Source organism: Aedes albopictus, chromosome 2, assembly GCF_035046485.1.
Source record: "Aedes albopictus strain Foshan chromosome 2, AalbF5, whole genome shotgun sequence".
NCBI classification, from domain to species: Eukaryota; Metazoa; Arthropoda; class Insecta; order Diptera; family Culicidae; genus Aedes; species Aedes albopictus.
In genome coordinates, this window is record NC_085137.1 from 360,341,259 (window position 1) to 360,366,283 (window position 25,025).

At 40.3% G+C, this 25,025-nt stretch overlaps 1 protein-coding gene across 5 annotated transcripts in view; it reads left to right on the plus strand.

The window, feature by feature from the left end:
- The window catches only part of LOC109403764 (protein furry), a 460,946-nt gene that overhangs the window by 13,411 nt on the left and 422,510 nt on the right, over positions 1 to 25,025 (plus strand). The window contains exons 1-2 of one of the 5 annotated variants that reach the window (XM_062852873.1): positions 2,746 to 2,871; positions 16,410 to 16,516. The exons of the other annotated variants lie outside the window; for them this stretch is intronic. Of the exons in view, the coding sequence (XP_062708857.1) occupies positions 16,432 to 16,516 (85 nt within the window). The 5' untranslated portion in view covers positions 2,746 to 2,871; positions 16,410 to 16,431. Of the gene's footprint in view, positions 1 to 2,745; positions 2,872 to 16,409; positions 16,517 to 25,025 lie in introns of those variants that run through there. 5 annotated transcript variants of the gene reach the window in all.

A 25,025-nucleotide genomic window follows, 5' to 3' on the forward strand; every position in this document is an offset into this window, starting at 1 on the left:
GGATAAACTGATACGGTTGATCAAGGCGACGATGGATCGAGTGATGTGCGTAGTTCGAGTATCAGGGACACTCTCGAGTCCCTTCGAATCCCGCAGAGGGTTACGGCAAGGTGATGGTCTTTCGTGCTTGCTGTTCAACATTGCTTTGGAGGGTGTAATAAGAAGAGCGGGGATAAACACGAGTGGGACGATTTTCACGAAGTCCGTTCAGCTGCTTGGTTTCGCCGATGATATTGATATTATTGCTCGTAAATTTGAGACGATGGCGGAAACGTACATCCGACTAAAGAGTGAAGCCAGGCGAATCGGATTAGTCATTAATGTGTCGAAGACAAAGTACATGATGGCAAAGGGCTCCAGGGAGGAATCACCGCGCCCGCCACCCCGAATTCATATCGACGGTGATGAAATCGAGGCGGTTGAAGAATTCGTGTACTTGGGCTCACTGGTGACCGACGACAACGACACCAGCAGAGAAATTCAGAGGCGCATTGTGGCAGGAAATCGTTCTTACTTTGGACTCCGCAGACCCCTACGATCGAATAAAGTTCGCCGTAACACGAAGTTAACCATCTACAAAACGTTGATTAGACCGGTCGTCCTCTATGGGCACGAAACATGGACCCTACGTGCAGAGGACCAACGCGCCCTTGGAGTTTTCGAACGGAAGGTGTTGCGTACCATCTACGGCGGAGTGCAGATGGAAGACGGGACTTGGAGAAGGCGAATGAACCACGAGCTGCATCAGCTGCTGGGAAAACCAACCATCGTCCATACCGCGAAAATCGGAAGGCTACGGTGGGTGGGTCACGTCATCAGGATGTCGGATAGCAAGCCGACTAAAATGGTTCTCGAGAGTCATCCGACCGGTACAAGAAGACGTGGAGCGCAGCGAGCTAGGTGGGTCGACCAAGTGGAGGACGATCTGCGGACCCTACGCAGAGTGCGGAACTGGAGACAAACAGCCATGGACCGAGTGGAATGGAGGCGGCTACTATGTACAGCAGAGGCCACCCCGGCCTTAGCCTGACCGATGGATGGATGTGTCTACAATGCTTCGTTCTTAAGTTACGATTTTTCAAAGAAAACGGCTAATATAGCACATCTGAACAATTCCCACAAAATTGGTCATAATTCAGGCACGCAGTGTTGGTAAAAACTCAAATTCTCAAATCTCATGGTTGAGTTGTTTCACGCGCGATTCTTGACTCGCCAAACTCACCGCCGAAAAAATCATGCATGAGTTGACTCATGATTTAACTCATTCCTTTATTTCTTGGTGTTCTTAATGTTTACATCGATGTTTTTAGGATTGTATGATAGAACAAAAGCAAATCTAGCGTACAACAACATTGAATGCCGTTCAAATTGATTTGGATTCGTTTCACAAGCGAACGAGATTTCGGCGCTTGACTCGTGAGTGAGAGATTTTGCATGAAATTCTCGCGCGTGAGAAAACGATTCAGAATCGCTTGCGAGTTTGCTCACGCAGGAGCGGTTCATGAGTGTGATTTGAGTGTGAGTTTACCAACACTGCAGGCACGGAGAAAAACCACATCTTTAAAATTTTACAGAATATAGCTTATGAAATTTCCTTTCAACAGTTTTGTTTTTTTCGGATTTTTTCCGGATTTCGAAAACAGTTTTTTTCTTACTGGAATTGTGGAAAACAGTTTTTATTTTGTTTTTAATTGCTGAGAAAATTTGCTTATGCTTTTACAAAAAAAATTGTCTGCGATGCTTCGTTCTTGAGTTATGATTTTTCAAAGTAGGTATGTCTGTGAAAAATGATTGTTTTCCACTGGAGTTTTCTGGAAAATTAGGCGACCCTGATTTTTTTCAATTTAGTTTTTGTTCATTGTATATATGAACCCTACCTATGAAAAAAAAATCATCAAATTCTGAGAATCTTCGTACCAATTTGTACCATAATAAAAACAAATCCCCAGCAGTGTAACGGAAAATTCGCAAATAGTCTGATTGATTATCGAGAGGGTAACCTGTCGATGGTCGAAAACTCAATCACCGCTTATTCCACGGCAGCATACACGTTTACGTGTTTATAATGTTCTGCCAATTAATATAGATGACGTTAGTTTCGGGAAAAAGCCGCCGCCTTGCGAATGTAGGTGAGAAATGTGAAAAAAAGTGACGATATTATAGTCACATTCATAAATAGTCCGGTCGGCTGGTCGTACGGAAATCATGTGTACTGTGGTCGATCGCCCGACCATAGTGACAAATCAAGTATAGGCAAAAGGTCCGATGATGTGTGGCGGCGCAAGACGATCGCCCTGAATGGGGCGTGAGAACCTTATTAGATCAAATTTTTATTTGCAGTTTTTTGGAAGTTTTATCATAAAATTTAACTAAAATATCACAATGAGATCATTATTTGATATTTGAGGGTCCTAGATGTAAAGGGTTGTAAGTGACCTTTTTGTCGAATTTGAGTTGAGCAAATAAAAAAATCGAACTTAAAGCTTTTCAGGACTTTTCCATTTTTTTTAAATCTTATTTAGAAAAAGTTACGATAGTTAATTTTGTAATGGTGTATAAATATATGTTCAAATTAACAGCAATTTTTAAAAGTTAAAATTACAGATACCATGCAGTTGTTTACCAGTCAGTCTTCAGTACTCGCTCGGGACGTGCGCCGTGTGTTTGTTTACGACGGCCGACGACGACGACAACGACGACGACTCTAGGAAGATATGGACATCTCTCACTTGGGCGGTCAATTTGAGCTATTTAGTGTGAGAAACGGCCGCAAGCGATTAGGAATCATATAGCCGCGGAGCGCGCGCGCGAGTGTCTTATATCCGTCCGTCCGTCCGTAGAGGGAAGTCCCTTATGTAACCCAGGGAAGAGGTCGTGTAGTACAAATAGGCAATCAACCAAGCAAGGGTTAGCGGGTTCAGGAACCCGAGGACGGCGAAGGAAGTAGTGGCGATAGACATCTTTTGTCGCATTTTCGTTAAGCACGTGACTCAAGTGCGACCATTCAACGGAGGAGGAAAGCTTTGTTGTGTCGCGCGCGTACCTAACTAGGCAAGGCATGCGACAGGTGTTTGAGTTTTATTATGATGTGTCAGTTTGTGGTTTGAATCTGATAAACTGTGTTATCTCGGGTTTTAGGAAACCTTCATTCATTGCCAGCATTCGGATCAATGGCTTGACATATTCCGACAGAATTGGCTCAAATTTGTTTACTATGTCATGTAATATTACGGATGATGTGTTCTTTCAGAAAACAGTTAGCTTTGTGACGACTGCTTATCTATGGAGATGACACTTGTTTCAGAGTGATAACGAGAAGGCGTTTTTGCCCCCATCATCGATAAATCTATCAAATACAAGCGATTAAACAAGCGCTTAGGTACCTTGGCTAACAACTCGTGATTCACAACGATCTTTCTTCTTTTATTGCGTTTTGACGTAGGACTACGTCTCTGTTTTCTATACCCGGTGTCATTTCAAAATTTATGAAACCAAGAGCGTTACGTTTGAGTGAAAGATTTTAAACGCTCACAGTATCTTTCCCACTGAATGAAATGATAAACAAATCCCGTTATCCGAGAGATGAAACTCCCACGTTCAATTTGTAATATTCGGTGAACCTAAAAATCATTGATAAATAGTTGAAAAGTTGTTTTAAAGTTAGACATTGAAATCGCTGAAATCTATAAATATGGGTAGCGGACTAATTTTCTCGTTCAGTCTACCAACGCTCTCTGATTGGTGCGCATCGTGGGGGCAACTACCTACGATGCAGGAAGGAATGCGATCATGCGAGAGCTGTTCGTCAGTTCCATTTCGACCACCGTCGAGGTGACACCTCGAGCTGGGCAGCGGCACATCGACTCAGCGACGACACTCGGCTATCGTATTGATAGCACCGGGAATCTCATTCACGGCAGCAAGCGGCGGGCCAGTTTTCGATGGCGTCTAGCGTTGAGCGCGGAGAAAGCCAACACGAATTGTGTGGCATTGTAAATTCATCAAAATCATCCATTATTCAAACGGTCCTTTTCAGGACCATCGAAAATGATTTCTCAAGAGTTAATTGGATAAGTTTCCACCCTCGATCGAGAAAGGTGTAGTGCAAAGCAAGGACAGAGCATCGTTTCTCAGCAAGAGTGAAGCCGGTCATTAATCGCATCCACGGCAGCAAGCGGGGGGCCAGTTTTCGACGGCGTTCAGCATTTAGTGCGGAGAAAACAAACACGCATGGTGGCATAGTGAATTCATTTAATTTTCTTCCTAGAATTATTCATTATCCAAACGGTCCTTTTAAGGACCATCGAAAATGATTTTTCGAGAGCTGTGAATCGGATAATTTCATTCCAACGAACGGGAAAAGTGTAGTATAACCGAAAAGTGAATTATTGAATGCTTGGTGACTCAGTCAGCAACAATTATGACGCCTAATTGTTCCACCCGGACTTTGGCAACGCATTATCATATCCGGACCATTTTGCGTGAAAAGTTTTTCAATTCTAACATTTTTCAAATTAAAATGATCTAAATCATCTAATATTTTGGTTATATTATCCGTCCAATGGAAATTTTCTCATTTCTCGGTTGAGTAATCGTTTGATGCGTCTGGAGCATGAGGGGCGGGTCATGCAAACGAAATTAACTGAAAAGCCAGCCGAATGGGAGGAGCTTCATATGCTAATCTAGGGGTGTAAAAGCTGTGTCCTCTGTTTTCTGTCTTCATTTACGTTGGATCGGCCAAGGAGGTAGGATGTCATCTCCAGCAAGCAGCCGCACATCGACTGCGATGGCTCTCGGTTGAATCTAATCCACGGCAGCAAGCGGCGGGCGAGTTTTCGACGCGAAGAAATCCAACACGCATTGCGTGGCATGATGAATTCATCAAATTCGTCCATTATTCAAACGGTCCTTTTCAGGACCATCGAAAGTGATTCCTCAAGAGTTAATTGGAGAAATTTCCACCCTCGATCGAGAAAGGTGTACTTCGTTGCCAGCAAGAGTGAAGCCGGTGATTAATCTCATCCACGGCAGCAAGCGGCGGGGCAGTTTCAGGTGGCGTCCATCATTCAGCACTGAGAAAACCAACACACCTTGCGTGGCATGGTGAATTCATGCCACTTCTTCCCTAAAATCGTCAATTAATCAAACGGTCTTTTACAGAAACACCAAAAATTATTCCTCAAGAGTTGTGAATCAGATAATTTCATTCCATCGAACGAGAAAAGTGTGGTTCAACCATCCAATATTTTGGTTACTTCAGCCGTTCAATGAAAATTTTCTCATTTCTTGGTTGATTAATCGTTTGAAGCGTCTGTAGCATGCAAACGGAATAAACTGCAAAGCCAGCCAAATGGGAGGTGCTTCATCTGCTAATCTAGGGGTATAAAAGCATTGTTCTCTGTTTTCTTTCGTCATTTTCGTTGGATCAGTCAAGGAGATTGGAGGTGGATGTCACCTCCAGCAAGGCAGCAGCACAACAACCCAGCGACTACTCTCGGCTATCGTGCTGATGCTAGCACCTGGAATCGCATTCATGGCAGCGGCGCGGTGGGCCAATTTTCGACGGCGTCCAGCATTCTCCGCACTCCGCAGAGAAAACCAACACGCATTGCGTGGCATGGTGAATGAATCAAAATCGTCCATTATTCAAACCGGTTCTTTTCAGGACCATCGAAAATGATTCTTCAAGAGTTAATTGGATAATTTCCAACATCAATCGAGATGTAGTGCAACCAAAAAGCAAAAGACAGAGCATCGTTGCCAGCAATAGTGAAACTGGTCATTATTCTAATCCACGACAGCAAGCGGCAGTCCAGTTTTCGGTGGCGTTTATCATTCATCACGGGAAAATCAACACGCATTGCGTGACATGGTGAATTCATGTCATTTCGTTTCTAAAATCGTTAATAAATCAAACGGTCTTGTTCAGAATCACCGTAAATTATTCCTTAAGAGTTTGTGAATCAGCTAATTTCATTCCATAGATCGAGAAAAGTGTGGTGCAACTGAAAAGTGAAAGATTGAACACTTGGTGGCCCAGCAATAATGATGAAGCCGGTCACTAATGGCCTAATGATTCCACCCGGAATTTAACAGCGCATTATTCTATCCGGACTATTTTGCGTGAAACATTGTTTAATTAAAATTAGTTTGAACATTTTTCGAATTAAACTGATCGAAATTATCCAATATTTTGGTTACTCTATCCGTTCAATGAAAATTTGCTCATTTCTCGGTTGATTAGTTGCTTGATGCGTCTGGAGAATTCGGGGCGGGTCATGCAAACGTAATAACCTGGAAAGCCAGCCTAATGGGAGGAGCCTAATCTGCTAACCAAGGGGAATAAAAGCAGTGACGTCATTTTCGTTGGATCAGTCAAAGGGAGTGAATGTCACCTCCGCAGCTGCGCACCAATCCTGCGACGACTCTCGGCTATTTAGCTGATAGAACCAGGAATCTCATCCACGGCAGTAAGCGATGGCAGTTTTCGACGGCTTCCAGCATTCAGTGCGGATAATTTTCAATTGTCTTGCCGAAATCTTCTATTATTTAAAACCATCGAAAATGATTCCTCCAGAATTATGAATCGGATAATTAAAAGCGACAGACTGAAAACTTAGCAACAGTATAGCCGGCCTCTAATTGTTCTAATTGTTCTAGTATCTTATTCGGACAAATTGTGCCTGAAACATTGTTTCGTTCTAATATTTATCGAATTAAAATGATCTTAACTTTTCAATACTTCGGTTAGTTCATCCGTTCGATTAGAAATTGTCTCAAAGAACGGTTGATTAGTCGTTTAAAGCAGTGGTGCTCATCCTGCGGCCCGCGGGCCGCATGCGGCCCTCTAAGCCTTAAGATGCGGCCCGCGGAGTACTTTAAGACGAATCGAAATTTTTGAACAATTATTTGAAATAACTCGTTAAATTTATTAAGAAATCAAAAAAAAATGCTGATAAATTTTCACAGTGTTGAACACAAATTAAATGATAAATAAACAAAAAGAACAATCCGTTCTGGTAAGATTCGAAATCGCAACTCCGAAATATTTCGGCATTTCAGCTAAGTCACGAAGCCAGCTTATAGTTATTTATAAGTGGTACGAATCAAATGAAAGTTGGTTAAAATTTAATCTTGAATCATTTAAAAATTAGTTGCAGTTTTTAAGCGCAGTCAATGCAACGCTGAGCAAATATTTCACATTTCGCCTTTCCGAAGAACACAAAAACACAAAGCACGAAGTTTTTGACAAAACTCTCAACAAATCTCAACTTGGTTCGTTTTCACTGTTTAAATATCTATTATAAGTCTCACACATTTTTCGAAACAAAACTTACGAATCCAATTTGAATTGTCTATGCGAAACTCCTGAACGAGCTTAAAGAAAAAAAAAAATCTCAGGCAAGATTCATAAAGCGTCTTCTCTTCTGTGCCCTTTTGGAGAAACTTTTGGATACATTTTTGGAGAAATTCCAGGAAACATTATTGGAGAAAAATTTTAGGCAACTCTAAGCGAAATATACGGAAAAAACTCAAATCATCCCGGAGAAAATAAACCTGAAGAATCTCAATGAGAAAGTATCGCCACAACTGCATGGAAATCATAGGAGCACCTCCTAGAAAAATGTTCTGGTGCCACTCTAACAGAAATTTCTTAAACAACTTTAGAATAAATTCCTCGAGCAACAAAAAGAGATTCCAGGACCAACTGCATCAAGACACAAAAGATGCCTATAACGCCTAAGGAAAATTTGAACAATAAATTTGCAGCAACTTATGCAGCAACTTTAGAAGATAATGTTGAAGAAACTTCCGGAAACAATTGTTGAAAATCTATTTTTTTAAGAAATTTAATGATGAAGTACATATTTCATCAACTTAAGAAGAGACTTATGGAAAGAATTTACTAAAATCTTCAAGAAACTCCTGGAAAAATTTTGGAAAAATTCGGAAGCAATTCTAGGAGAAATTCTTGGAAACGATTAATGAGGAATTCCTGAAGTAACTTCAGGGCAGTTCCAAAGGTAAATCTAAGAGGTGTTCTTAGAGGTGTTTCAAGAAAATTCTAGAAAAACTAAATGAAACTTCAAGAAATTTCTCGAAAACCTTCTGGAGCAACTCCACAAGAAATTTCAGGAGAAAATCCAGCAAACCTTTTTGGAGCAATTCAAAAGAAATTCTTGTTAAAGCTGCTTGACAAGTTCTTGAAGTAACTTCACGGCAATTCTAGGGGTAACTTCTAAATTTTTTGTTTGAATTTCAATTTGAAGCTCAAACGTTTTTTTCAACCAAACTTATGAATCTACATTGAGCAGTTCAGATTTTTAACAAATATGCTTTAGAATTGTTCTTTTTGTTGTTTTTGTGCATCGATATTTTATGCGGCCCGCAGGTCGATCACGAATTGCAAATTAGGCCCGCGGTATCCTCCAGCCTGAGCACCACTGGTTTAAAGCGTCTGACACAATGTGGGCGGGTCATGCAAACGGAATAAACTGGAAAGCCCGCCGAATGGGAGGAGCTTCATCTGCTAATCTAGGGGCATAACAGCTGTTTCCTCTGTTAACTTTCGTCATTTTCCATGGATCAGTCAAGGAGAAGGGAGATGTCACCTCCCAGCTAGGCAGCTGCACACAAACTCAGCGATGACTCTCGGCTATCGTGGTGGCAGCACCAGAAATCTCATCCACGACAGCAAACGGCCGCATTCAGTATGAGTAAAATCAACTCGCATTGCGTGATGAATTCATGCAATAATTGTCTTGCAAAAATCTTCCGTTTTATAAACGGTCTTTTCCAGGATCAGCGAAAATTATTTCTCAAGAGTTATGTTTCGGTAATTAAAAGCGACAGACTGAAAGCTTGGTAGTTCAGCAATAGTGAAGTCGGCCACTAATATGTTCTACCCAGATGAAAACAACGTATTATTGAAAGAGTTTCACGTTAATCTTCAATTAAAAGGATCTATCTAACGCCGTTCAATTATCTAATAATTTTATCCGCTCGATGAAAATTCTCTCGTAGAAGAGTAAATTGATCATTTCTCTTCAAAACGAAATAACTCTTGAACTAGTCAAAATCTTCCCAAGTAACCGAACAAGCTGAATAACAGCTTCTTGAGCTTAAGTTAGCTTAAGAGTGATTTGTTTTACTCTTATACAGCTAAAATGATTGTTGGGTTATGAATGCGTTCAGCGAAAGCGATCGATCACACACCAACTTTACTCAACACATCAGTTCACCCATTTGTATTATCATAACAACAAACATTGTATTATGAGAATATAAAAGTCGTTCCAGCCCTAGTTCCAGCCTTTGTCCTACGTCAACATTGCGGTTATGTCTCAGACATTACCCACTCCTAGTTTTTTTTTTGGCGTTAGGTTTCCATTGCATTGCAATGAGACAAGAATGCTTCTCAACTAAGTCTTTCACGAGTACTTCTGCAATCATAACTTACGAGATTTCCTTACAAAATTTCTCATTTTATCCATGTCGGCTACGTGTTATCATTAGTAGCTTAAAAAGGTCACTAGGCATTTGATTGCAATCGTATTCAATCAGACCTTATTAGGGTATATTGATTCGATTCGTTGCATCGAACGGATGATTTCGTAATGAAAATTGCTCAATCCTTAACTTCTTGGGCTTACATAGTCATTAGACTGGGTCAACAAAGTCGATTTTTCGGAACAAAGCTTTTTCGATTCCTTTTAGCGTCCAAAGCAACTGTGCAAAATTTGGGAGCGATTGGTTGCATCCCCGTATTCCGCATTGCGATTGAAATTTGTATGGAAATTAGTATGGGAAAACGTGCTTTTTTGCATTTTTCTCATAACTTGAAGATTTTCGTCCAAAATGATCTAACTAATGACGTTAAGGCATAGCCAAGGATATGCCGAAAAACTTTGCCGAAGACCGGAAAGTGATCCGACACTTGTGAAAAAAGTTATAACGTACAGATTGTCCGGTGGTGCTTAACATTTAACATGTAAAGGAATAACATCAATAATAAAATCTCAATTTTTGGCCTAAGTTACCAGGCGAATAACTTTTTTCCCAAGCGTCGGATCACTTTGCGGTCTTCGGCAAAGTTTTTCGGCATATTCTAGGCTGTACTTTAACGTCATTAGTTACATGGTATTAGACAAAAAAAATCAACTTATGAGTAAAATGCAAAAAAGTACGTTTTCCCATACTAACTTCCATACAAATTTCAATCGCAATGCGGAATACGGGGAGGCAACCAATCGCTCCCAAATTTTGCACAGTTGTTTTGGACGCTAATATAGATGGAAAAATCTTTGTTCCGAGTTGATACGATCAAATTTAAAGTTTCTCCATACAACGTTGACCCACTCTAATAGTCATAGAGCTATTGGACATAATCTAAGACAATGCCAATATAGCTGTGGAGGCTCTTTTGCAGGCGTAATCAACGTGGCTAACTGAATGTTAGCTTATCGTTGATCATCATCCCCATTTATTTGAAGGAGCGCGTTTCCTGGATCTCATTCACTCTTCCATAACCGCGATCGAGTGGGCAGTAGTCAAAGCTGACCATCTCCACTCCCACCGGGAACTCTAACCTGGTACATGGCATTCCATTACACGGGACCCCCGATGGAACCTTGCTGGACGACCTACTGATACCTGGACTCCTGAGGTGATGTGAAAGCACTTCCGACCCACCTCCGTGTCATAAACTAGTACTCGATTCTGGAAGTAACTTCCGAGAATCTTCTACAGGTACTCGGATATCCCCAAACGTAATAGCTGGCCAACTGGCGTTATTGAACGCGTTCCTTACATCCAGAGTCACATCTACAAAGTAGTGAATCTCCTTTCTATTACGCTGGAGCGCTATCTCGGCGGTTTTTGTAACCGATAGGACAGCAGCGTCTATGATCGACCTCCCCTTCCGGAAGCCTGGCTGCTCTAGAGACCATTTAGATAATCAGTGTATCTCAACATTCTATTGAAGATGATCTTTTCGAGCACCTTCCCCGCCGTGTCGATGAAACATATGTGTCTGTATACCGGCGAGTCTCCGGGTGGTTTGCCCGCCTTTGGAGATAGAACCAGGCTCTCGAGAGGCCCTTGACAGAGGCCTTGGCCTTCGCCTAGCCGCCTCTTCGTCTACCCACAGCCTGCTGTTGTTGTAGTCGATACTGTAGTGAACCGCCAGGTGATCGCTGTGAGTGTAGCTATCGTGTACTCCCCAGCTCGAACTCCTTGTTAGGCCTACAAAAAGTAACGTCAATAATCGTCTCCGCACCGTTCCGACTAAAAGTACTCTTGGTACCGACATTAGCCAGGTCGACATCTAGTATGGCCAGTGTCTTTAGCAGAATCTGACCCGCTGGATCGTGAAACGACTTCTCAATTCCACGGCCCAGGCATTGAAGTCCCCCGCTATTACCACCGGCCTTCGCCTTGTCAGCACGGTCGTCATACATTCCAGCATCTGCGTGAGCTGCTCGATCGACTACCACGGAGGCGCATAACAGCTGCTACAGAAGAAGACTCCGTTTACTTTGGCGACCACGAAGCCCTCATTGACACCAACTCCTGGACGGGGTATTTACCCGTCGTCCATATGGCTGCCATGTTTGTGGACCCTTCCGAGATCCAATTGCCGTTGCCGGCTGGTACTCGGTATGGGTCCGCTATGATGGCGGTATCCGTCCCCACTCAGAAACCACCTGACAAAGCAGTTGCTGAGCTGCGTCACAATGATTCAGGACTTCTTGGACCACCCGTTGTATGCCCGTTGTTCACGGGTTTCCCGGTACAAATCAGACAAATGGGTGTACTCGTGCAGCCTTGTGTCTTATGACCTTCGGCGCCGCATCTCCTGCACAGTTTGCTCCTTTGCACTCCCATGACTTGTGTCCTGATTCCAGACACCTAAAACAAACCTCCAGTGGCTCGTAGAACGCCAGATGACATACACACCAGCCTACCTTAATCCTCCCTATTTTTACGGACTTTTTTACGTCCGGCACAGGTTGTTGAATCAACGCTACATGTGTCGCTGCCGGCCTCTTCCGTAGCCTAACAACTGCGGTGGCCACCTGCACCTCGAACTGTTGCCGCAGTGCCGTTACGAGCTCTTCCTTTTCTGTGACCTCGTTTAGGTTTTTCACCTTCAGAGTCGCCTCTTGTGTGAGATCCCTCACCTCTACCCCTTCGCCATGGACCTCTTCCGCCAAAATTTTGTAGGCGGCGCCCTTTCGCTCCTTCTCGTGCTTCAGCTCCAGGATCATCTCGCCCGTACGAATACGTCTGATATTGCGCACGTCGGCTTCCAGATCCACGAGCTTGACGTCGCTTTGTTTCGCCTTAAATACGTCCAAGTACTTCGACTGTTCGGTCTTGATGACGAGCGCGTCGCCTTTCAGGCGCTTGGCACCTACTCTTTTACGCCTTGGTTTGACGTCCCAAAAGCAGCTCACGCCTTCTTAAACCATGCACCTAAGTCTGATCTTAGTGCCATCATCGGCCATTATTTGGCTACCAAGACATTCTTTCAACATTCTTTACTGCTTGCCCAGCGATCGGTACGATCATTGAACTTTCTCTGCATATCAGAAGGCCGTTGAGCTAGGAGACCAACGTCATCAGTCAGTTCGAAGTAATTCAGGTGCTCCATGGTAATGGGCTGTCACAGCAACCACAGCCACGATTTGGTTGACGACCAATCGCAACTTCCAGGATCTCCTCGATTACGATGAGGAACAGTAGCGGTGATAGGATACATCCTTGCCTCACTACAGCAACGACCCGGATGGAATCGGGCAAGACACTGTTGTGCAGAACTAGGCACGAAAATGCCCTGTACTGTGCTTCAATGAGGCCGATGATTTTCTCTGGGATACCCTTGCACCGAAGGGCTCTCAACTCCACATGTTGTCGTGATTGAGACGGTCGAAAGCTTTTTCGTAATCAATGAACACCAGGTAGAGAGATTCTTGGAATTCATTGGTAATCGCGATGTTCGATCAACATAATAATAATCAATCAGCGGTTTACACTGTTAAGTGAATCCTTCTAATGATACACTATGCCCAGGGATTTGAGAAAAAAATCCTGAGCTAAATGGGAATTAAACTCGCCGTCTCCGGATTGTTGACCATAGCCTAAACCACTACAAAGGGACCTTTAACTTAAGTAACAATCTTGATTCTATTTGGTTTTATTTGTTTTTATAATAGTTTTATCAGAACATTGCATATTCTAGTTGATCTTATTGGAGTTTCAGCTGAGAACAAGTGTTCTTCGTCAATATGTGGTTTTAAAAACACCAAACAAGAACAGTTGAACTTATTTTCAGTTTTATAAGGCTCTTGTAGTTAACTTCAATCATCCGTTCTTGATCAAGAGCAACTGTTCTCGCATAAGAACAGTTTGGTACATGAAAAATACAATAAAAAACTCAAGCATCAGATTTTGATTTTCATCGTTCCTATTGCTTCTAATCAAGAACACCTACCCGGAAACTCAACCGCGACGCGGTGCGGTGCTGTGCCAAGTTCCTCCGGTTGCAGCATCCGAAATGAGATGGGTTTGGTCATCCAGGACGTCGATTCCCGTGCAATTCAGGTTCCAATCATCGATCTTTAAAATCAACAACTACTTACCTGTTGGAAATGCTGACCAGAGGAATGAGGCACTGCACCGCATCAAGGCCGATTATCGAAAAAGGTCTGCCTGGTTGGCAACGGTACCGGGCTGATGATAAAATTAATCGGACGAGATTCACAAAATCCACCGCGGTGCGTTAATTTATTGTTTGTTTACAAATTGGCGTACCTGATTTATTACGTTCTCGGCGGAGTTTGCATAAACCTACATCAAGAACGTTATAAACCTGAGTACTCTTGAGAAACACTTCTCACCCTTGCTTAAGATGAAATAAATTTAAGACGTTCTTGATGGAGGCCAACCAGGCTGCATTGAGAACGTTTTAAATCCTAGTATTCTTGAGTTATGCTTTTAGCTCTGGCATGAGTTGAAAGAAGTTTAAGACGATCTTATGGTGATGTTGATTAAAACCATCGATAATGGACCGACCACCGGCCTAGATTTCAATGGAAGCCATGTTGAGAAAACTCATGAAGAATGTTCTCATGTCCAGGAATAATATGTTTAAATATGCATTATGCATTAAATAGTGCATTATTATAATTATAATTATAATTCCATTATGGAAGCGCGTTGCAATTTTTGGAGGTATCTTGCAACATATATACGATGAATTTTGCTTGGCATTTGGCATCTTTGTTACACCACGGAAATATTTCCAATGTGTCTAATAAATTAATGCCAATTACAATTATATGTCGTTTTCATTGTGTTTTTTTTTTCAATTTATTTCATCAAACTTTTCTGTCGACATAAAAGCTGCATCAGCAACAACACTGACAAATTTATTATCGTTTTATCGTGCACTTGAAGAATTCTACAAGGAGAGAGCAATTCGCCTTGAGGACAACTTGGGAAGTACAACAAGTTTTAAGAGAAATTTAAAACCAACTCTCCAAGAGCATCGTAGGATGGGCCTCTTTGGTCTTATGGCGGGGTTATGGTTGAGTTGATGTTGTTTTGCAGAGCAATTTGGTTAATGCATGGTTTTAAAGTACAGGTGTAGAAGAATACTTCAAAAGCATTATAAAATTAATTTTGTTACTTGGGAATTTACTTTCCAACATACCTAATTAGACAAGTGTTTGTAGTCGGTCATCACGATCAAAATTAATGGTGCTTCAAAGTATACAATACCTAGTCCTAATGCAACAGTGGACATGACATTGTAATCTCTAGTAGTACATGAAGAGAATAACTACTCTCAGCCATCCGCGTTGTCAGACACAATGACGACACGTTATTAGTGGATTTTCTGTTGACTAGGTATATGTTTACGTTATCTTCTAGTCGTCGCCGGCATGACGACGCGATGGGCGGCAGTGCGCGATTTGCGACCGATGCGATGTGAAATGGATGATAATTTAATTATAAACAGTAGTTCCGTGCCGGCTGCCTACCTATAGGTAGTGCCACTGACGAATTGTTGTCTGTTTATTGGTTTTTCGAATGTGCGATTATTGGGGATGGCGCAAATCGGGGTGGTGTTACTCGTTAGTGGTTTTTGATATCGTCACAACAGATACTTATAGGTATTGTGACCATCGCTTATCTGGAGTGATATTTAATGAACGATTGTCGGAATTGTGTTACTCCAGTAAGTGGCACTATTTGGGCTGTTCGATTTTTTTTTGCATTAACTTCGGAAAGCCTCGTTGCAATGTATTACTCATTCTAAGAACATCATTTTGCAACTTGTTGCATGAATAACTGTTGCCAAATGTTTAAAAAAAATGTTGGAATTGGTTCCGCAACATTTAGTCACAGACAAACATCGCTCATGGCGCTCGCATCGTGTTTGCTACTGTTTGACGTTTGCTCACTACCGCCATCTACTTAGTGGGGTTGAGAAACACAGCATAATTAGCATGAGCCATTTTACGAGACGTTTCGGAACAGCTGATCGCTCATTTCATGAATGAAAATTTGACAGGAGGTTGCGCCCAAGCCCGTGAGTGTTAATATCAATATCAACACTGTTGTTGTTTCGTAAAATAGACTATTGAGCGATTATACTTTTGTGACGATAGTTTTGATCGCACTTTGTTCCAGAAATTTTGAGCGGATTTTTTTTTTATTTTCCATACAAGGTTGATGATTTGAAATCGATTTTTGTTCAATTTTGAAGCAAAGTCGCTCACTTCATACATCACATTCTCCGTAGCCAATGCTCCGATTGAGCTGATTTTTTTACTGTAACTTGCCTACATATGATGTGTCAAATAAACATTGAGAAATAATTTTTAAATTGTTTTTTTTTTCTTATCGAAAAAAATATATTTCTTCATATAGTTTTGGAAGTTTTGCTGAAATTTAAGGAGGTCGTCTCTAAAACTCGCCAATATCTTGAATTTCATCAATCTGACGCAAAACCTGCATTCAGATGATCGAATGGTATTATATTCAGCTTTTTATTTATGGAAAAAGATTTAAAATTGGTTGAACAAAACGCAAGATATTTGAATTTGATTAAATTCCATATTTTGAAAAGTTGTAAAACTCGATATTGAGCTTAAACTCAAAAACTTTTCTACTTAAAATTTTTTGAAGCACGGTTTCGAAATCAGCGCTAAATTATGCTTCAAAAATTTTGGTCGTTGACAGAAGTTCACGGCTTTCGTTTTATTTTGTAAACTAGTGTAATCGGTGTATGTCTATATAGAATGCGATAAATGTCTACTGTAATAACTACATTGCCACTACTTCCTGCAATCCGATGTACCAAGAAAACAAAGACACCACCTAATGATGTAACGTAACAGTTTTCCGTAGGATATTTGTTTTATGTTGGAGCGCAACAGCTTCTCTGCGAAGTTACTTAGAATAGCAGCACGGATCGGACACTCCTTACCCTTCTTTCCGCAGCAACGTAAGTACCTCACCTGTGTTGATCATGAGTGAGCAATTTCAACCAATTCAATAATCAAATTCTTCAAAAATCTTGCTATCAATAGCTTTGATGAAAATAACACATTTTCACGAATAAATCGAAACTAGGGTCTAGTACCATTTGGGCAGGTGTACATATTATGGGCACTTGCCGCTATAACTAAGTCAATTTCAAACCGATTGACTTGAAATTTTGTATAGAGTTAGGCACGTACAATATCTAACTCTGTACAAAAATTCAAATCAATCGATTTAAAATTGACTTAGTTATAGCGGCAAGTGCCCAAAATAGGTACACCTGCCCAAATGGTACAAGACCCTATATGGAATCATAAACCATGTAGACCAAGCCAACCCAACCTCTCGTGATCCTAGCCCAAACTTTAGCATTTATGACCACTGGTGGGCCAGAACTTCGAAAAGGAATACGGTACATAAACAAAAAGAAGATGCATTTTAAATAATCCAAAATATTGTGTTTACAAGATTAGGGTTTTTATCTATGTTAGCTCTCACCAATAATGTTCAAATTTATTCGTTCAGCTCGCTGATCGCCTCCTGGCCAATTTGGCATCAATTACTATTTTATAAAATTGAATAATTGTCCCCCAAATTTCGCCAACTCCACTTCCTATATCGGGCACAACATGAATTCACTTACCGGCACACCTTCTACGTGCCACTATGGTACCTAAGATGGTCAAAAACTATGATTTGATCGTAGATTTTTATTCGGTCGGTCAAATTCTTCGCAATCCAAATCAAATCATGTGTTCAAAATATGATTGAGCAGAAAGCTTTTAAATTGACATGGATGTAGCTTTAGAATATCGACCGAAATATTTATGCCCACCATAATACGCCATGACAGTGCAACGGAGAAATTTTTCTCTGCACACATTTGCTTGCATCCTCTCTGGGCGAAGATAACTTGTTTCCGACATTTTACCGACGGGAAAAATGTGACTTATTTAATTTATTGACCAGCTTTTGCAGCATTCTGAAGCAGTGAAATCCAACTTTGTCTAACTATCACAGCTTGGAGCTTTTGTGGGGTGTGAATTGGAGGTTAGTTCAACAAGTGAATCTGGCGAAATAAAAATTGAACGATGATGAAGAACTATTCGGCTAGTTTTTGCTTTTGGTGCTAACACCTATCTCCAACACGAAATCTATCTGTCATATGAGTAATTCTCGCTGATGAGACCGGTCCACTGTTTGCACCTTATCCTCAGAAATGTTTTAGGTGGCGATTTTCTGAAATTCCTCGCTAAAAAAGTAAGGAAAATGCATTTGGTTACTCAAATTGATAGACCCCTCGATTTTGGTCAAATGGTGGCTCATTTAAACCGTTATAACTCGAAAGTTTATACTCACTCAAAGTGTAAATTTTCGGTTCTCAATGAGAACCCTATGAAAAGAGTGGTTTCAACTATTTTTTCAATGAATGGCCACTTATTTCCGGTAGACAGATCATAGTAGAATTAAACCGTGGTCTTGAATCTCTTAACGAATGTGTTTTTATAAACTGGAATCATATTTGTAAATTTGGACAGAAATCTCCATACACCGATGAACGCCTGAACTGAATGTATGAAATGTCCTAGCTATGAAGCTAAAACTGTTGTGTTCAAAATTTGTTTATAAAAAAATCAAAAACAACTTAAATAAAGAGCTCAGTATGCATAGCATGTAATCATAGGTTGATTCACCATTAACCCTGTGGCCATTAACCCATTAACCCATGTGGCCGACAGGGTACCCGGGTATCCAGCGCCCATTTAAAATGCACGGTGTAGGAAAAAGTAAAAAAATTGTCGGCCACATAACGGTTAAGGATATACTTACCCATAGATAATTATTTTATTAAAGACACTTTACCAAATAAGTTAGCATTCGTGTCCGCATAGATAATGATTGTTGAAAGCTAAACTCATTCAGTTTTTCACTCAGTACTCAACAAACTTACTTACATGTGTGGAATCAGAAATTCCATGTTTTAATATAAATATTCAACCTGGTATATTCAATATATTTGATCATGTTTATACTTCAAAGATTCAATCGGTGAAATTTTTAAGTTTTTAGGGCATTTTTCAGGGTTAAAGTTACCCCAAAATAAAAATGTGATTCCCAAAACTATCTAAAAAATACAACAAATAAACTGATTTTAAGGGGTTGTTCACAAATAATGGCTAATATTTCTCAAAATTGAGCAGATAGAACAAAAAGTTGTTCAACAAGGGTTATCCTACAACTTTGCTGAAGATATAATAAAATATATAAAAATAAAAAAAATTCGAAGATTGAAAGTGAAGATTAACATTCTCATTTTTTAATTCGTGTTTGGCCACATTCATTGTCAGCTGAATGCCTCTCTTTTTCATTCAATTCTCTGTCACAGAATATTTTTTCGCATGGCGTAAAATATCCAATTTCTGTTAACAGACGCACAATCCGACAAATAGAGAAAATAATTAATATTCTAATTATGTACTATACATAATATATAAGTTTTGAGGTGATTGGAAGTATAATCGGGAGTTACGGTTCAGTTATAAAATAAATAAAATGAATGAATAGGTGAACAAATTCATTCACCAAAATGAATTTTATTTTGATCTCTCAGTTGAGAATTTTCAAAATTCACGTTGAATTTCACTCATTGAAAATCAAAATTTTAAGCTCTGGACATAAACACGTTATATCTCAACTTATGAAAAAAATCACTTACACTTTTCGGAGGAGTAATCTAATTAGTATCAGCTTTCAAAAGAAGGATTCTAGCATATCAAACAACTTCATCGAGGGCCTAAATCAACTTTTCAGGTCCAAAATGATTATGATCACCAACTTAGGCCTTTGGAAACAGTGTGCACCTCTAGGATAAATGGAATTATTCTGAAACGAGGTGGCCCTTGTTTCCGAACAATACATTTAATGAAAGTATAGGATCATGACTATAGTACCAATTATTCGCCACAGTTAATTGTTGATTGTTGATAGAAAAAAATGTGAACAACATTTTGCTCAAATCATGGCAAAATAACCCAAGCAACATTTTAAGTTTTATTCGGCTCTATAAGAGATCTTTATGACCAATTTTATAAAAATTGAAATCAAACTGATTTATACATCAAAACCTCTTGATAACCTCTTTAAGAACATCTTCCGGCTTAGTGAACGACTCTCGGAGAGGTTTTGCAAACCGTATTAAGAGTAGCAATAAAACTGTTTTAAAACCTAGTTGAAAAATATTCCATACTCGATGATTGTTGTTGTTTTTTTTTTCAACAAAAACTATGATAGCTCAAGATGCAGCGAAGCTTCTTCGATGGCACGTAAAGTTCAAGAGGATACATCATTCGTAAGTAGAAAGCGATCATTTCAAAGTAATATTTTAGTAGTTATTGTGTTGGTAAGATTATGCGCATTCAATTTTACCGTGAATATTGGGGTTGCAGAAACATAAAAATTAATGCGCTTCGGAAATGGTGAATATTATCATCTTCGAATGAAAATAATCAATTTATTAATTTAGTAAAACTGTCTCGAATCACAAGAAAACTCAGCTGAGAGAGTTTTTATTATGTGAGCATGTTATGGAAATGGCGGCAAACTATCAATTCATTGCTTATTTAAGCAAAATTAACTATTTTCCATTAACGTTAGCTAATTCTTCAATATAGCGACAACCATAATTAGCGAATATAAAACGAAAGCAAGTTTACTTTTATGATGACCGCAATAAACCTAGCAGTGTCGTAGTTTCTGCTTTTCCACCAACAGATGTCGTTACTAATCGAACGGATCGCCATCTGTTGAGAGTTTGAACAGTTTTATTGTGGTAATAATGAATGCCAGAAGGTTTACATATCGGAGAGTTTTGTTTACTCATAAAATCTGGCTTTATGGATATCTTCAATTATACTATAAAACATTCCATCAATGGTTTTCATAAAGGTAGTTATAAAACGGAAAATTTTTATTATTGCTGTAAAAAAACCCTAATAAAAATCAAACAAAACCAATCAGCAATGGAATAGTTTTACTTGGGAAATCATTTTCTTAAAAATTTCGGCTTCCTTGCACCCTTTTTCGTCATAGTGTACCAGTTATATGGTTAATTCCATAAGGAATGCATGCAAATAGTGCGAAAAGGAACCGTTAAAAATGTATTGTAACAGTCCGTAGAATAACGAAAAACTTTATTTGGAAATAAACGATTTACATATCACTATAACTATCTATCATCCATTATCAGTATCGTTTTGCACTGATTGTTCATAATTCCCATCTCGATCGTCTAGTGCGTTATCTGCCACCGTCGGTCTCATCTGATCGTTGAAGAGAGTAAATGCCTTTCTCGGTACAAGCAGGACATCAGGGTTGAAACTTGAAGCTGCGGTTACATCTCCCCCTCCTAGACGGCGAGGTTGTTCATCAGCCGAAGCAGTCGAAACAGTCGAATCACAATCGTTACTTTGTGCTGCTTCTCTCTCATTCCTGCTCTCATGGCTCTCATTGTGGTGATAGTAAGGGTTCTCAAGTTTGATAGGATTTGCTCTGTAAACTTCACTCTTTCTCTGCTTTCGAAGGTGATAAAGCCGAGTAGAGTTGTTTAGAGATCGATCACGTTGGGTGAGCATGTCGTATATATCTTCAGCCGACAGCATGCGTTTTATCTGTTGTTCCAAATGGAAAGGGAAATGTACAGAAATGATGTCGATGAATTGCTGCTGTGATGGCGGTGGCGATAAGAATGCAACTCTGCGATACATGCCGGCGAAATATTTGCCCATCTTTTTTTTTTTTTTTTTTTACCAAATAGTTTATTTATTGGCTCGATCGTTTAACAAAAAACTTTACGGAGCCGATATCTTATTGAATAGATACAAAAATATTCTAAAGATTACATCAATAAAACTGCATTCGGGTGCATTTCTTCTTCGGTCGCGGTACGGAGCCGGAGCTTGAACCACCACCAGAAGCTGCGAATCGAGCCCGTCGCTGAGCCACACTATCGTCCGCCGATGTATCCTGACTCTCCCTGACCTCGTCTTTCGATGGGGTTTTGTCTACCTTCCGATTCATCGCATTAGATTCGGTTTCATTTGGTTGAACCTGGTCCAACATGTCCGCATTTTCGACGACAATTTCTTCTTCCAAAACTTCAATAATTTCGTCCTGTACCGTTTCTTGCGAAATGAGCTCCACTACTGCCTCGCCGGACACAATTCCAGCATACGAAAGCTTCTCCTTCTTCTTGTCCGGGTTTCGTTGAGGGCAAGAGTCCCTCCGATGCCCTTCTGCTTGACATGAGAAACACGTCTCCTTCAATCCTTCATAATATATTCTCCCTTTCCGGTTGGAAACGTCGATCCATGACGGGATTCTTGTTTCGACCTCCATGAACACTCCTCGGACTCCAGTATGCATATGATCGAGGCCAAGTCCCGTGGGGAACCTTTCTCGGATCACGCGTTGTACTTTCCCAAACTTTTCCAGCTCCAAAGACAAACTTTCATCCGTAATCTCCGGTGGCAAATCAAATACACGAATGTATCGCATATTGACGCCTGCGATACACATCCGCACTTCTATTGATTGCCCATTTGAATAAGCAAATCTTCTTGGCTCTGTGTTCTTCCGCAATGATTCCTCCATGGCATCCCGCGACACAAACTTCACGAACAATGAACGATCATGTGCGGTTTTATATGCAGTTTCCATCTGCAGCAAATCCGTGTCCAGCCTCTTCAGAAAATTCGCAATTTCCACCCAGGATGGCCGTGGGCTACCCGGCGGGAAGCGAAACTGCACCGTATTAACGAACATTTCGCTCATTTCAATCATTTTTGTTGCCACACCACCAACGAACGACGATATGATCGACCGGCAAACAAAGCAAAGCGATAAACGATATCCAATGCCTAGCAGCGCAAACTGTAGACAAAAAAAACTACCTGAGCAAAGAGCACAATCCGTCTGTATCAAACCACAGCTGCGACAGAACTGATTGCCCATCTTTGAAAAACGTCCCTTTTGACGATAAGAACCGTAATAAAATTGATCTCGCACACGCCACTGGACGTCGGAACCCCAAAATCTGCGTAAAAATGACGACTTCATGATCTCATAATTCGCGTATCGGCGTCCAAAGATTCTAGCCCAAACCGCCGCGTCATATGTGAGGCTTGCAAGAAAAACGTAGCATTTTTCTCCCTCGGATATCGAGTGATTTCTGTCATACATTGCTAAATAATCTTCAAAGTCCTCGACGAACTCTGGCGCTGGATTACGGTATACATTACCGTCAAAGCTCGGGGGATGAATAAAATTATTCCAGGGTGATAACCGCACATTGCATCCACGTTGATGCTGATTATAGCCAGCCGAATCGTCAGTCATCGATGCACATGATTCTTTGAAATAAATCATTTCACTTTTAAATGGATCAATATGGGATTTGAAAGAACACAGTATGGGATTTGATCCCGGTTGAGCCCCCAAGCTGTAACAGTCCGTAGAATAACGAAAAACTTTATTTGGAAATAAACGATTTACATATCACTATAACTATCTATCATCCATTATCAGTATCGTTTTGCACTGATTGTTCATAATTCCCATCTCGATCGTCTAGTGCGTTATCTGCCACCGTCGGTCTCATCTGATCGTTGAAGAGAGTAAATGCCTTTCTCGGTACAAGCAGGACATCAGGGTTGAAACTTGAAGCTGCGGTTACAGTAAGGTACACCGGGGCAAGTTGAAACGGGTGGGGCAAGATGAAACACGAAGTTTTGAAATAGATTTCAATATAATTTGAAAATTTTTCCTTCGCTAAAAGATTGTTTGAATCAAAAACTATGTGTTATGGCGATCAAACTGTTTATCATCATTAGAAAACAGCATGTTAATCCGCTGTTTCATCTTGCCCCACCCGTTTCAACTTGTCCCGGTGTACCTTATCCATAACTGGTACAGGGTTCCTATTATTGGCACACGCTGTAATGAATACTAAAAGTAGTTTTGGCTTCGTTTTTATATTTTTCCCGTAAAGTATGGAAACTAAGCTATCTTTTAGTATGTTGATGACATTCGTTTGTCTTCTTGTTATTTTTGTACAAATAGTTTTCCTTAGGTAATGTCTAAATTGGTACATGTATACCCTTATCATTTTTCTGTTCTCTGTATTAAAAAAACGATTCAAGTCATGGGGGTGAAAGCATACGTTGAGGTTTAGAGAGGTTTTAAGAAATCATTTCTAACCTTTATGTGTATTAATATGGCTATTTATAACCCAAAATGCATCCTCAATATCAAAATTCACGATTTCATCGCTAGTACCTACATAATATACCATTAAAACGTGTTAAAACTTTTTGGCCATGGAATGGATCCTGTTACTCCAGTGTGCATCGTAGAGGAAACGAATGTCATCGGTATTTGCGGTTTTCTTGCCTGCGTCGGCTAGGGTATATTTGTCCCGTTTACAGGAGCGTTTCACTTCCGACTCGACAGCGGAAAAATGCTGAAGTGATATGGCTCCTCGTGTTTTCGCTCACTCAATCGTTGCTTTGGTGGCATTCCTTTGTTCCTGGTGTCATCTGTGATCCACTGCTCTCTGTGAGTGCGTAGCTCACTCAAATTATTCTCGCCGGTAGTGGCTCCATTCCAAGCAGATTGAGAAACACATGGAGATGCATGGTTGTTGATGTCCTTGCTAACTATCTTACTTCCCTGTAAATGGCATTTTATACCATATATGTTCTTAAAGTAAATATTGAATTGCTGAAACGATAGAAAATGCATTAGTTTTCTTTGTCATATCTAGCAAATACTGTTAAAACCATTTGACAATGAGAACAACGAAAGTTTGAAATGTGACGTCTTACCCCACCCTACCCTACTATCAGGGTCATGATCACTGAATGTTACTGTTTTATTTATTTCCTGTGAAGATTTATCGTCAAACCAAATCCTTCTGATGGCTAATGAGAGACAGTAAGCTTGCATTCTCAGCCTGTTTACTTTTATTTTCGTTTTCTCAAGTTCCACAAGGACTCACATGTTGACTGGCACTAATTAAATCGGTCAACCACGTTACTACTGTGTTCCCGTTTTCCGAAGCAGAATGAGAACAAAAAAAAACGTGACTACAATATACTTATCACTTCTGTTATTGTTGAATGGCATGGTGCTATCATGTAAACACAAAGTGTTGTCTTTCGAGAATTGGAGAAGTGTTGTAAAACAACAACAAAATGTCAATATAAATTAGCAACTTGTATCGTTCAGGGAGGTGGTTTTTTTCTTTTTATTTTTGGCGAACGTTCCCACTGGGACAAAGGCTGCCTCTCAGCTCAGTATTTTATGAACACTTCCGCAGTTATTGACTGAGAGCTTTCTGTGTAACAAGCACGAATATACTCTTCCATTACGAAAAGATCCTAGACCGATCGGAAATCTGTCAATTTCGTAGAATC